We start from the raw sequence: 14,484 nt of genomic DNA, 5'->3' as shown, positions 1-14,484 counted from the left end.
AATGACAGTTAGTTCGTTCAAAACTTCGCTTCGGAAGTCCAACCGGCGAACTCCAGATTGGTGCTGCGAAGTCAATACCTTTTGCATTACCGAGAGACCAAATGCAGTACTAGAAGTGGTACCCAATCTAAGCCCGAGTGGGACGGACCTGCAGACATGGTAGTTGAAGAAGATCGTTCCTCGGATCGTGCCGGCGTTTGCTTCGTTGCGTCGAAAGAAGAAGAAGAAGAAGAAGAAGAAGAAGAAGAGCTGGTGAAAATGCAGTGGTTCCTAGACTCTGGTGCGACGGACCACATGGTGAAGGATCCTAGTGCCTTCAGAGAGATGCGACGATTGGAGCAACCGGTGCAAGTGAGTGTGGCGAACGGCGAAAAGATGTTGACGGACTTTTGTGGCGATGTGTCTGTCGGGCACTACACAGAACTGTATGAGTTGGAGGTTTGGTGTGAATGCAACCGACGGAAAGTGGTAGCGGCCATGCCGGCCGGAAGAAATGCGGAGAAGTGCAACATGGTGGCGAGGAGTCCGGAGCTATCATTTAACAGAAAATAAAATGAGTTAAATGTTATGAAGTTAGGAGAATTTGTAGAACAGACAGTGCAGAGCGAGACTGATGCAAGAACTCGAGCGAAAAGAAGGCGCAGAAGGAATCGTCGTAGGTAGAAGTGTTTTGTGTAAACAATGTAGTTGACGATGTAGAGATGTTTACCTTGATGTGTTATTTTAAAATGAACTGTTTTTGTATTGAGTTACTGTTTTGACGCTGTGAGCGTGTACGAGATTTCGTAATGTGCCAATATTTGGCGATCTGACGTAGAGACGTTTGTGTTGTTTTGTTTTTGAGAATGTGACGATAACGATTATTTGAATTTCTTGGATCTGTGACAGAAATAGATGTTTGAGAGAAAATAGATTACGCCTTCACCATCGTTTGGTCGTTAATTTGTATGGTTGTTTACATTTTAGAAACAGCGACACGTTGGGGTAGCAATAAAGAGCCGCTAGTACCACCCTTGGGTAAGACAATTAATTTTGAATGCACACTCAATCACGATTTGCTTGTTCGGTAATTTTTAATACTGGGTACGAATTGTAAATCAAAAAAATACCGAACTTTCAGCATTTGATTGAAGACTTCTGACGTTCAGTAATATTTTTTTGCTTTTTACTGAACTACGGTAGCTGTCAGGCGCAATTTTGCAACATTACCGAACAGGCCGAAAAGTCAGTAAAAACAATTACCGACTATTCAGTAGTTGATGTTTTTTACTGGCTTTGGCAACCAAACTTTTCCTGCATCTATTTTGCGCTTTCTCGTGGTAAGTAGTCGAAATTTAGTGAGAAATTTTAAGCAACCAAAAAGGCTCAGTACGATTTAACTGCTTACGTTGGTAAATTCGATTGGTTCCCATACAAGAGGTGAATTCATCTGAATCTTTGAGTTTGCCAACCAAATAATGATTTTGTCAAACATTTTTCGATTACTTCCACTGAGATATGAGCATACCGTAGATGTTTATTCTCACGAAGAATGCATGTCGTACCCATGTCGATTGGGGTTTAATTTGTATTGATTTCAGAAAAAAAGTATCCGGAGAAGCAAAGCATGGGAAACTGGAAAGTCAGAAAAAACGCTTTACAATTTTACTGACTAAGTCAGTAATTTTCATCAATCAAAACATATTTTGGTTTACTGGGTTTTTTCGGTAATCGTAAAATTTACCGAAAAAACCGTAGTTCCAAAACCCAGTAAAATTTTACTGGGGTCGGTAATCTGAATTGGCTGTGGGCTACACAAGTAGCAACATCATAACGCAATTCGCAATGTGGCGGCGCTAGTGATTGCAAGGAGTTTCCATTTACAATGGAAACTAGGCTAGAGATTTTGACTTTTCAGGAAAAATATAAAATTTCACAATAAGTGTGTTTTTTACATAAAAACTCAATAGTTTCCGTTTTTTTGTGTTTTGAAGGCCTCGGGACAAAAGGGGCTTCTGTTATTCTCATTTTTTCTTGAAAGTTCAGAAAATTTTACGTCTACTGTTAAATTTTCAGCGATGTATGGCTGTATATATATATATATATATATGATTTCTTGTGACTATATTTTAACATTTATTGCTTTCAATTCTGTTTTGACGTTCATTTGTAACAGGACTGTTTATGGGATTATTCAAAACATTCATGAACTACCTGCTTTGCTTTTTGTACTCTGCAAAAAGAATCTACGAAACGCGATTATTTTAAAATGTTGATATATCGTCCCGAAAAATATTTGGTAACCGTGACAACGTTTATCGTAAGGTGTGGCACTCTTAGAATTGGAACAAAAATCTTTGGTTTTTACAACGACTCTAGTGGACTAATTTAGAAACTGAACATGTGTGCTCTATTCGTCATCAAACGTCAACATCCCACCACAAAATCGCTAGTGTTTGGAGGGGATTTTAACCTCCAAATTGCCAAATAATCTCCAAAGCATCACCTCCAAGTTAGTTATAATACCCTCCGTTATATGAAATATGGTGGCGCGCAAAAAGCTGTGGATTAACCCATATCCGCCCAGCGTCCTAAAAATAGGACAGAAGCCCCGAACGCCCAGCGTCCTATAAATAGGACAGTACTTGTAGTGCAAAAATCTTGAAAATAAAGAGGTTTAGGAGAAAACTGTCTTCTGCAAAGTTGATCACAGGACTGCTGACTTCCACTTGGTAACTATTTTAATTCAGAATTAACTCACCAGGTGGCGTACAGACGCCTACAAATGTCGCATTTATAAGCATCATATGAAACAACTTTCCAGCGTACAAATATTTGCTTCGTTTTTATCCCAGTCCAGCGATGAGATACAAAATTGGTGTCTTCGACAATGTTGAACAACTAAATAATACCTATTCGCATAGAACCTTATAAATTCGGAAAACACTCCCAAGATGGCGCTAGTGAGCCAAAACTTTATTTGCTTATATCTTAGCCCAGTCATGAGATACAAAAATGGTGTCTTCGACAAAGTTGAACAACTAAATGATACCTATTCGCATAGAACCTTATAAATTCGGAAAACACTCTCAAGATGGCGCTAGTGAACCAAAACTTTATTTGCTTATATCTTAGTTCAGTTATGAGATACAAAATTGGTGTCTTCGATAAAGTCGATCAACTAAATGAGAACTATTCGCCTAAAACCTTATTTGTTTGGAAAACACTCAAAAGATGGCGCTAATGGTCGAACATTTTGATTGTTTATATCTCAGTTCAGTGATGATATACAACGTTGGTGTCTTCGACAAATGTGTTTAACTGAATGAGATCTAGTCACCAGTTAGTCCAGTTATTAGATACAAAATTGATGTCTTCGACAAAATTGATCAACTAAATGAGACATATTCGCCTAAAACCTTTTTAGTTCGTAATTCACTCAAAAGTTGACGCTAGCGATCGAACATTTTGATTGTTTATATCTCAGTTCAGTGATGAGATACAACATTGGTGTCTTCGACAAATGTGTTCAACTGAATGAGATCTATTCTATTCGAAAACTTATTAGTTCGGAAAACATTCACTAGATTGTGCTAGTGGGCATATATTGTATTTGCTTGCATCTAAGTTCTGTTATGAGATACAAAATGGTTGTCTTCGACAATGTTGAACAACCAAATGATACTTAGTCACATAAAACCTTATAACACTCACAAGATGGCGCTAGTGAATGAGACTGAATGAGACCTATTCGCATGGAAACTTATTACTTTGGAAATCACCTAAATGGCACTACTGGGCACACATTTTATTCGCTTGTATATCAGTCCACTAATTAAATCCAAAGAAAACTATTCGCCTAAAACCTTCTTAGTTCGGAAGTCATTCTCATAATTGAAGTGCAGTGATGAAAAATTTGGTATCTTCGAAAACGATGATCAACTAAAGGAGATAAGTAGATGGAAAACCCGAATTTAGTACTATACCATTTAATTCCACTAGAGTCTGTATCCTTTGGCAGATACGCGTATTTCAACCTCAACTATAAGGCCGTCTTCAGTGTCGTGTACTAGACTCGAAGTCGAGATATTTTCGCAAAAAAAACATATTAGCTGGGAATTGCTATTATGTGCGAAACATCAAGGAAACAGACAATAAGAAATTGGTCTGCCTAGATCAAAACAATGGATACTTACAATCGAGTCGAGTAACAATCGCTTATTTCGGATGCAATGCTTTTTATATTTTTAGATGAACCTTGACACTATTTAGATCTTTTGATCTTTTGGAGGGAGTGAAGAACGAAAAAACCGACAAATTGACTTATCCATTCATGAACTGAACTCCAAGGGTGAAGGGCGGCTGTCAAATGAGAGTAAAATTGAATAGCCGTCAACCCAAGTCCAGAACCAGTTTTATGACTTAAACGTGAAAAAGTAAAAATTATTATTCGCAAAATTACAGGTAATAAATGCGCTTGCAAGCAGTTATTTACTATGCGCTACTACAGTGCGTTGTTGCCAATTTAATCAGAAAATTCTACTTAATTCCCAAAATGAATGTTTTCGAGAAAATTGATTACGCCTTCACCATTTTTTGGTCGTAGTTTTGTATGGTTGTTTACTTTTTAGAACCAGCGACGCGTTGAGGTAGCAGTAAAGAGCCTTCCTTGCTAAACTCACTCGGACCAAGAATTGTGACATTTGAGCGGGCACGCTTCAGTATGCTCTCCAGGTATTCTGGCCAGCTCTAGTGTCAAAAATCTTGGACCGCGTGGATTCGGTTCTATCGGTGAATAAGACTATATGCATCAGTGATGCAGTAACTTCAACGTTATAGCCGAATAATGTTGGCTTCAAATATTCACATCTGTAAAGCATGTAATAGTTGGAGTCCAATATTTGATTGTCATTGGACTGAAGGACTAACTTTTGATCAGCACTAACGAAATTCTGATATTGCCAACTATATATTTCGATCACTGTCAGATCCGAGTCACATTGTATACTAATAAATTGACCCAGAAAAAATATTTTGATAGTTATGTTTCCATTATCAGCTGGCAAGTTTTATGTAATATTTTAAAGACTATTCTGAAACATCTGTAGGTTTTTTTCTAAATCAAATTATTTGATGCGAGATTTTATTTTGTTTTTGATATAAATGGTTTAAACGTGCATAATTGTACATGTACAAGTATGGAAATGTATGTATGTCTGTATCTTACTTACGTGGTAGAGCAGAAAATTGAATTGAAGTCAATAAATGATTTAGTTCTGGCATGCACCTTTCACCACTGAAATTTTTATTGTTTATGTTGCAATTTCTTTATCAGGGTACGTCCATAAATTACGTCACGCAAAGTTTTGCCATATTCATCCTTCTCAATTTTCCTCTGTTTCACACTTTTTGTATGGATTCCAATGTTTGTATGGGTAGTCACGTTTCATTGTAACCCCCTCCTTCCTCTTCTGTACGTGACGTAATTTATAAATTACCCCTCACCAGCAGTTTTTTCCAACTGGTTTACATTGTAATGGGTCGAACTACATGAAAATATATTTGATTAATCTCGAAAATAAACTTATAGAACAGCTAGATATGGACGACACACTTTCAAGAATTTTTTTGGATCCCCACCATAGACTTGAAATTTTTTGATGAAATAAGGTTTAATTTATGGGAATACGACTATGAATAACAAAAACGGAGCTGAATTCCAGTTGTGAGATACCTTGGGCGTTAACGGGTTAAAGTCAGGACCTCAGACAACCAAATAGGGAACAAAATTGAAAAAAATGTGGCGAAATTCCGTACCATGAAGTTGTTTGATCAAATGTTGACGAAATTTAAGGATTTTTTCATGATAGGTGATTCCCACGTAATTGATACCAACTCAGCCCAATTAAGATATATTTGGCTATTATGGAGCGGAAGCTAAGAGCGAATCAATGTATCACCAAAACATCTACGAACTGTTTACTAAATGGGATGAACTTGTCAAAAATATGGATGAAAATAGTGTGCGCAAATTAATTAACCGTATTCCGGGAAAAGTCCGACAATTTCACGTTAAAGGGGATTAATATTTTTTTTATTATTTTTCCTTTGAAGCTTACAAGAAATGCAACATTTGAGTTGAAACAGAATTCATTTTTGTTGAATTATATCCAAATTATTCCAATTTATATATATTTCAATTATAAACGGGCCACACCTCAGAACATAAAAAAAAAATCTAGATTTCAAAAAACAAAAAATTTTGTTTTGTGTATTCTTCCCTATATACTGCCCATACTCGCATAACAGTCCCATTTAAAATGGAAATCCCATAGAATATAGCACTATTTTGCGAATATGACCGGTATAGGTGCTTTGAATAGTAAATCAGCCATAGTAGGTAGTTCATTGTAATATTGTAAACGTTGTTCATTGTGATATTGTGTGCGATTTCATTTATTTACTTACATAAATCAATCTAGCTCTGTATCGTTCTCGCAAGTTATGTAAAACAGAGGCATCGTTGAGGTAGGTTAAATTCGACATATCCTCACATTTCTCGTACTTGGGAGGATTTACCTGGCCCACAAGATCTTTCTTGAAATCTTTGGTCTACAACAGCAAAAGAAAAATAGAAGAAAAAAAATTTTTTGTGTTAGCTGTTTATTTTTTACATCCCTTTTTTTATTAATTATTGTGTACTTTAACCAAAATTGGGTCCGAAAATGTTTAATGAGTTCTTGTTTTTATTTGATAATACGAAAGAGCATGTTCTTACAACTACTATAGCAATTTTACCAGCTCAAATAACGGCTATAACATATTTAAACTTTATTTTTTTAAATAATTCCAAATATGAACCTTAAGTCAATGGATTACCTGCTTTGCCCCTGTAAACAGTTGATCAGCAGAAGATTTCTCGTTTTGTTTTGTATGGGGAAAGGCATTTAACTTCAAATGTCTTATAAATGGAAGCGTCCATCGAAAAAAATATTTGTTAGGCGTGATCAGGGATGGGAAATGTAGTGTAGCAAACATTTACCGCCTCGACATTCACATTTTTCTACACGACCATCAAAATCCAAAGCAAACCATGACCGTTCAAAACAAAAAATGTCACAGCTCTTCAAAACTGTAATCTTCTTCTTTCCAACGTTTTTTTTAAACCCGAATGCGAAATGATTCGAGCACAGTGGTGACACGATTTTTCCGGTTTTCGGGGTTTTGCATTTTTGCTCGATAAAGGGAGCATGAAATTGAATTTGTTTATATGTATCGCAACGGAATGATTGTGCTCTTGCTATTAGCGCTAATAGATTTCAATTAGTTGAAAACACAAGCGAAATATTGGCGATTGATTTATTTAACATTTTTTTCAATCTTTCACCTCGAGATGGCTGCCTGAAAACGATCATAGTGGAGAGACAAAAACATTCAAGCAGTGTGTGAACCGTTGGCAGCGCAACGCCTGATGGTATTGATGCTGTTGCTGCTTTGTGTTTTGGTTGACTGGCAGAATCGATGAACTGTAGTAAATAGTGGTCACAGTTCTCAAGCCTGGGCGTGATAGTCATTATCATCACGTACAACCGGTACCAAATATTTTTTCGAAAATAGTTCCCAATTTTGAGAAATTATTCGTTAGATGCATTTCGCCATACAAATATTTTTCGCGTTACCTTTTAGCGCATGTGCGTTACTATCTGGCGAGTAGCAAATCAAGACATGCATGTAAACTTTTGATTATGTTTAACGTTTACTTTACCGACAAAAATGCCACAGGGCTTTTAGTTTTAATACTGGGGTTGTTACGTAGTGATGATGGCTATCACGCCTACCAAATATTTTTTCGATTAAAGCTTCCATTCACAAGATATTTGAAGTTAGATGCCTTTCCCCATACAAAATTAAATGAGAAAACTTCTGCTGTGAACAAGAGCAAAGCAGGTAATCCATTAGAATTCAAAATTTACTGTTAATGTCATTCCAATCCAGCAGGAGACCTGTCAAACACTTTTTACACGCGCTGAAAACAGCTCATACAAAAATGTTACCGCGCAGAAAATGTTGCTGATATTTTCTCAATACACGAGTTTCGGTTGCAATTTTTATGCTTTGCATAAAGTATGCTCTACTCATTACATTGGTTTTCCACACATTCAGTAAATTTTTCATTCGTTAATCTGTGTAAATTCAACACATTAAACCTGTGACCCACTTTTAGCGTTGGATTCAACATTGGCAGTGCTGCGTATAGATTTGGCATATATGAGAGACAAGCGGAAGTAAAATGGAATGATTTGGCAACAAACCAGCAGTGCTGAGTTTGCTCGGCGTCAAGAATAATATTGTAACGCGGACATGACTTCCTCATTGCTAAAAGTGTATATTATTTCGTTATAGAGCTTTGAGCTAGATTTCCAAATTAATAAACAGCATAAAAAAATCAACAACAAAATATCGCATTGAAAAAAATTAAAAATGAACATCCCGGTCAATCACTCAGTGATTTTCGATATCGATTCGTTTTGAATTGTTAGCGATCGCCATCGTTGGACAAAGATCTATAAAGAATTATGAAGACTGGTTGATCGGGATATTTCATATTTTTGCTCTATGGAAAACAATTTTCACCTTAATAATTTCAAGCGGAATACATTACTACTCAAGAAAAGTTCAAGCCAAACATAAGGCATGTTCGTTTGGCTCACGCTTTGCCAGTTCTCGCTGCTCGATCGTCTCACACTTTGACAGGAATGTCAGCTTCCGCGTATCTCTCTTATGAAGGATCATTAGTTGATAGCTGATTTATTTTCAATATGATTAGATTTCGTCTCTTTGTATTTTAGACTTTTTAGGCTGTGAACCGTTTCACCAATTAACTACCTGCTTTCTCGTTTCATAAATTATGTCACGCTAAATATCAACTTTTTCGACCCCCTCACCTCCCTCCCTCCCCCCTTTGTCACACTTTTTGTATGGATCCTTCGAAAATTTTGTAAGGCTTGTCACGCTTGGCTCGACCCCCTCTTGGAGCGTGCCGTAATTTGTGCATGACCCCTTTTAGCGATTTTTCGTGCATAGACACTAGCGCATATGCATAACTATGTGGCGAGTAGCGAATCAGGGCATGTATGTAACCCATTCCTTTAAATATTAGTTAAAATTTGATATTTCGATAGTTATTTTCCCCTCAAAAGGCCTTTTTTTTGTGACAGGTCCGTCTATGCATTTGTTTACATCGGTGGAGAACCGGTGCATACACGAAGCTGTCATTTTCATAGAAGAACTGTCAAAGAGCTTCCTGATCAGTTGTTTTTGAACGTCATGTGAATAGGCGTATTCACCGCACAGTAACGCACATGCGCTAGTGTCTATAGGCCTTTTCATGTGACAGATCCATCTATGCATTTGTTTACATCGGTGGAGGACCGGTGCTATCACGGGCCTGTCATTTTCATAGAAGAACTGTCAAAGTGCTTCCCGATCAGCTGATTTGAGACGTCATGTGAATAGGCCTATGCATAAAAAATTGCTAAAAGGTAACTCGAAAAATATTTGTATGGCGAAATGCATCTAACGAATGATTTCTCAAAATGTTTCATTTTTCGAAAAAAAATAGAGCAAAGAACATTTTCAGTACTGAGTGCCGACATGTAAGTTTCAAAAATCTGTATCTTCGCCATCGTTCGATCGATTTTGATGAGTTTCTCATGAAAAATCACATATTCATTATTAGTTAAATTTTTATCCACGTATTGTAATTTTTACGAATTTCATGACATACTTATTAAACATTTTGAATTCGGTGATGGTTTTGAATTTAGATACGAATTTGTTGGGGTACCTAGGGTCAAGGTAGACAATTGTCATCGTCAAATAAGAAATGTCGCCGCCGAAACTATTTAAAAGAAGAATCGTGATTGTCATTCAACTAGTGATGATTTGCTGCATCTTTACCAAAGATGTCATTTTTCGCATTCGTTTATCGTGTGGCAAGTATGATGAAGCTATATGCCCACATTTTTTTACGATGTTTATGTTTTTGTCACACTCTTTCTTTAAACTCAAATTTTGTTTGTATTTTGTTTTACGTGCCCCTTTTTAAATGACAGATAGAAACAACCCCAGTGTTGAAAAGTTGAGCATCTGTGGTGTTTTTATCGACATGTCAAACATGATCAAAAGTGTCAATATCTCGCCCTAAAAGCCATTGGTAGCCACCTGTGTAGCTCGTTGTTTCTGAGCAAAAGAAGGAATAAGCATCCAAACCATCATCACGGGCAGGTAGATAATGATCCTTTCTTCCCCATAGCGTTGTTAAATAGCAATAAAATCCATTCAAATGTTCAGAAACAACGAGCTACACACATGGTTACCAATGGCTTTTAGGGCGAGATCAGAAGTTATGCGAGTTATGTTCAAATTAGGACCCGGTTTTTAAATTAAAGTTTAATTATTATGTTGCCGTTGTTTAAGCGAGAAAAATTGTCATAGTAGTAGCGAGAACACATTTTTAGGACCCGTTGCAGCCTGAGCTGCATGTATACTTGGAATGTTTCTTTTGATCTTCAAAGTAAATCCACAATAATTTAATAATAAAAAGGGCTTTTGTTTTGCACTCAATTTTGTTCAAGTATATGTATAGCCTAGATTGCTGCGGAAAAGTAAGTTCTTGGCCTATCTTTATGCGTGGGAAATTTTGGCAAGGAAAGCAAGCTCTGAAAGCATAGTATTGTAAATTTTGCACCTTATTTATCAAACGCGATGATTTGTAATCGTCTCCAAAATCGTCACCAGCAAACCAGCCACCGGGATTTTCACGTTTCACCGGTCTCATGAAAATAACGGTATATCAACTACCTTGACTCGTTTGCTAGTGAAATTTTGCGTTAACTACTTCTTAGGGACAATTCAAATATGACGTCCATCGTTTTTCGGGATTTCTAGACCCCCTCCCTCCTCTGTCACGCTTTTTCCAATACTTTATAGGCCTTTTTATGTGACAGGTCCGTCTATGCATTAGTTTACATCGGTGGAGTACCGGTGCATACACGAGGCTGTCATTTTCATAGAAGAACTGTCAAAGAGCTTCCCGATCAGCTGTTTTGGATTGTCATGTGAATAGGCCTATACACGTACTGTCACACTTAGACCCCCTCCCCCAAATGATGGACGTCATTTTAGAATGATCCGATTTTTTCTCATGACTTTTACTGTGCGCCGTGTGTTGAGTGTTGGTGCTGTCTCGCTCCCTATCACAGGCAATTCGCTCCCAATACGACGATTCGTCCGGTGGGGTGTGCTGCTGTCGTCATGATGATGGTTGACGAGAGCAATGTCAAACTCATTCATGGTTTCAAAACATTCCGAACAAAATATTTATTTTCACCGCTTACTTCACTTATGTATGAAATTGAATGAGATCCAATGGTAGAGAATTCATTTATCTACCCAATGGTATTTTAAGGGGCAGCGGAGAATGTCCCGAAGCGTGCTTTATTCAAGCGCAAAAATCGCTCAGGCGAAAGTTCCAATGAAGCTAACCTCACATATTCTGGTTTTCCAACCTCAAACTAGTGCTCCTACCAGCCGGATCTCAATTTTTATGAAAGTAGTGCAATAATACAAAAAACAAACGTATGTAGAACATAGAGAATGGATATTCCTACCTTTTCCGCCTAACTGTTTCACTGTGAACCGTCTTATATCAGGAAAATAAAACATTTTTCCCCACAGCGGCATGTGATGGATGCGTGAAAAATCAAATCTCTCATCATCTGACTAGTTGCGCTACCAAAGTATAGATGGCTAACAGTATGTTGCGTTTTGCGATTGGGAGCGTATTGATAACAGGGCGCATAGTAAAAGTCAAACATTTCATAGTATGCATAGGGTCGCTGGGAAATAATGAAAGAAACGTCACTAAAAATGTTTGTTTACGTCCAAAATTCAATTATTCAACCCAAAAATTAGGTCATAATCAATTGATTTTTGAATTATTTTCTATTGGCATACTCATTTGAAACCATTACCGTAATTTCACTAAAAAAATAACCACTAACAAAGAATCCAAAAGTTTATAACCTATGCTGCCGAACACCAATTTTCTAATTTTATCCCACTAATCGTACATGAGCACTAACCGGATCTGTAAATTTTCGAAGGAAAAAAGTTTATTATGTTTTTCAATGCTCTCTGATCATCTACAAAATAACTATTCCGAGAAAAAAATGTAAATTGTGTGTTCCTATGCTGCCCACGGTGCGTTCTCAACCCAACCTCTTGGTTCTAGAGTTACTGTGCACGTGCTGTAGCCGTAGGTGCAAGAGCCTCATTGCTTGCAAGCGCATGGGCACGCTGTACATTGTGAGACCTTTTCTGGTGCGCCTCATTATTCTTGAGAAGTGTCTCAATGCGATCTCATGCGCTCCGTCACATGTGCTGTTTAAAATTCAGCGCAATAATTGAAGTGATTACAAAAATTTTCAACGAGGATCGAAATTGTAACTTTTGGATCACGAGTCTTCGACCATGTCATATAGGCTAGCTAGACACCTGCATAATAAGGCGAAAATAGTTATAGAGGCTCTTCGTTACTAAGCAGTTGTTTCACAACTTGGAGACCGTTGGCGAGCCGTAGCGCCGAGCAGCGCATGAGACGAGTCTCCCCGAGAGCACATCACCTAGCGCGCGCTTTTAGAATTTTCGTGAGCCTCCGTCTAGCGCAGCACACTAGGATTCCAAAGAGCTAGGAGACAGTTTGGTTGGAGGCTCGTCAGTACATTTATGTGCTCCTGAGAAATATGTAACTCTACTTGGTTCTTCTACTACACTGAAATAAATTTTACTGTAGAAACTACTGAATCCATGATAAAATTAAGAACTGCACCAACGATTTTCAACCGACTACATTAATCTGTTAACTCTACCATAACATAGTCAACAAGAAAATATATTCAGTTTATTTAACCAGAGTTGTAGTTATGATTAGAAATATTCTAGACATAGACAGTCTGTGTTCTAGATTTGACAAGTTTGGCATTGTACTTTTCACCATACTGCGTTGGACGGTGGGTGTCACGGATTGAAATACAATACTTTGTAGTCGAGGCTACTATGGGCATAGTCACATTTACTACACTGCTCAGTGATTTTTACCAGATTATAGTAAACTTAACAGAATTTTGTAGTCGGTTGAAAATCGTTGGTGCTGTTCTTAATTCTACTATGGATTCGGTAGATTATACAACAAAATTTGTTTGCGTGTAGCCACCAGATGTCGGAGTGATCGTTCAGCTTTGAAAATATTTGCCTTTATGAATCAATGACGATCGCTATCGATTCGTTATAAATATTTGCTTCTTCTTATTCTTGGCATTACATTCGAACTGGGACAGAGCCTGCTTCTCAGCTTACTGTTCTTATGAGCACTTCCACAGTTATTAATTGAGAGCTGTCTTTGCCGAAGTTGCATTTTCGCATCCGTATATCGTGTGGCATGTACGATGATACTCTATAGTTATTCTGGACCGACCGGGAATCGAACCTAGACACCTTCAGCATGGCTTTGCTTTGTAGCCACGGACTCTAACTAATCGGGTAGGCCCGATTCGTTGCGTCTTCAAAGTACGACATAAAGAAATGTGAAGAAAATTGAAGAAATGGATTTCAGGATTTCTCGAGCAATCACTTTTCAGCAGAAAATTATGCTTTTAGCTACGCATGCTGTATCGCTCAAGAAAAGTGATGAAATTCATTGACTGAATGGGTCAAGAAATTTTCTACAGAGAGCTTAACTGTATACTGTGTTCAAAGAAATGTGACCATTTCTGGAAAGACATTTTCCACGCATCGAGATATGTGTTTACTTTCCTTGTCAACAGCAAATCTGCCTATGAGCTATATGCAAAAAATACATTACCTCGCCACCTGGTAAAGCAACGGTTACCAAGTCACCCTTGGTGGCCTTAATTTCACCTTGAACGTATCCTTCGGCTTCATCTGGAACCCAGCAAGCCTTTTTCGCATCGTAAGGCTTGCTCTGATCAATGCGTCTCATTTCCTCCGAAATGTATAACCATTCGGATGGATCGGGATCGTCACCAACTTGTACTACTGGTTTAGGCATCTTGAGCTGGTTCGAGGTTGGGGTCTATGAAAGGATCGCTAAACTGGAATCGTTGAAGGATGATGTAGCCCAAAGATGCCTACCTGGAATCAATTAAGATATCAAATAATTATTAATAGCTAACTATCTATATAATCTTTACCTATAATATAAAAAATATAGTATTTATTAACAAAAACGGAATGATGTTTGTACCAGGTCCGTCACACTCGGGCTCAGATGGCTCAGATTGGTTACCACTTCTAGTACTGCATTTGGTCCCTCGGTAGTACAAAAGGTACCCAAGTTTGACAGATCGCAGTGCACTTTTCACGGCATTCTAGATTACCTTATGAGCCATAAAATTTTGGGCTACTGCAAGGGACATGGAGGTC

The 14,484-nt window shown here is 37.7% G+C and overlaps 1 protein-coding gene across 2 annotated transcripts in view; it reads right to left on the bottom strand.

Moving 5' to 3' along the window:
• Positions 1-14,196, bottom strand: part of LOC110678344 (myosin heavy chain, muscle-like) — a 285,969-nt gene extending 271,773 nt beyond the window's left edge. The window contains exons 1-2 of one of the 2 annotated variants that reach the window (XM_021851099.1): positions 13,904-14,196; positions 6,448-6,591 (exon numbers count right to left, since the gene is read on the bottom strand). In XM_021851099.1, coding sequence (XP_021706791.1) covers positions 6,448-6,591; positions 13,904-14,110 — 351 coding nt within the window. In that variant the 5' untranslated portion in view covers positions 14,111-14,196. The remainder of the gene's footprint in view (positions 1-6,447; positions 6,592-13,903) is intronic. The other variant, XM_021851103.1, reaches the window with a different exon arrangement.
• Between the last annotated feature and the right edge of the window lie 288 nt (positions 14,197-14,484).

The sequence above is a fragment of the Aedes aegypti genome, chromosome 1, assembly GCF_002204515.2.
Source record: "Aedes aegypti strain LVP_AGWG chromosome 1, AaegL5.0 Primary Assembly, whole genome shotgun sequence".
In the NCBI taxonomy this organism is placed as follows: Eukaryota; Metazoa; Arthropoda; class Insecta; order Diptera; family Culicidae; genus Aedes; species Aedes aegypti.
Note: the sequence above shows the minus strand (reverse complement) of the source record. Positions and strands in the feature narration are given on the sequence as shown.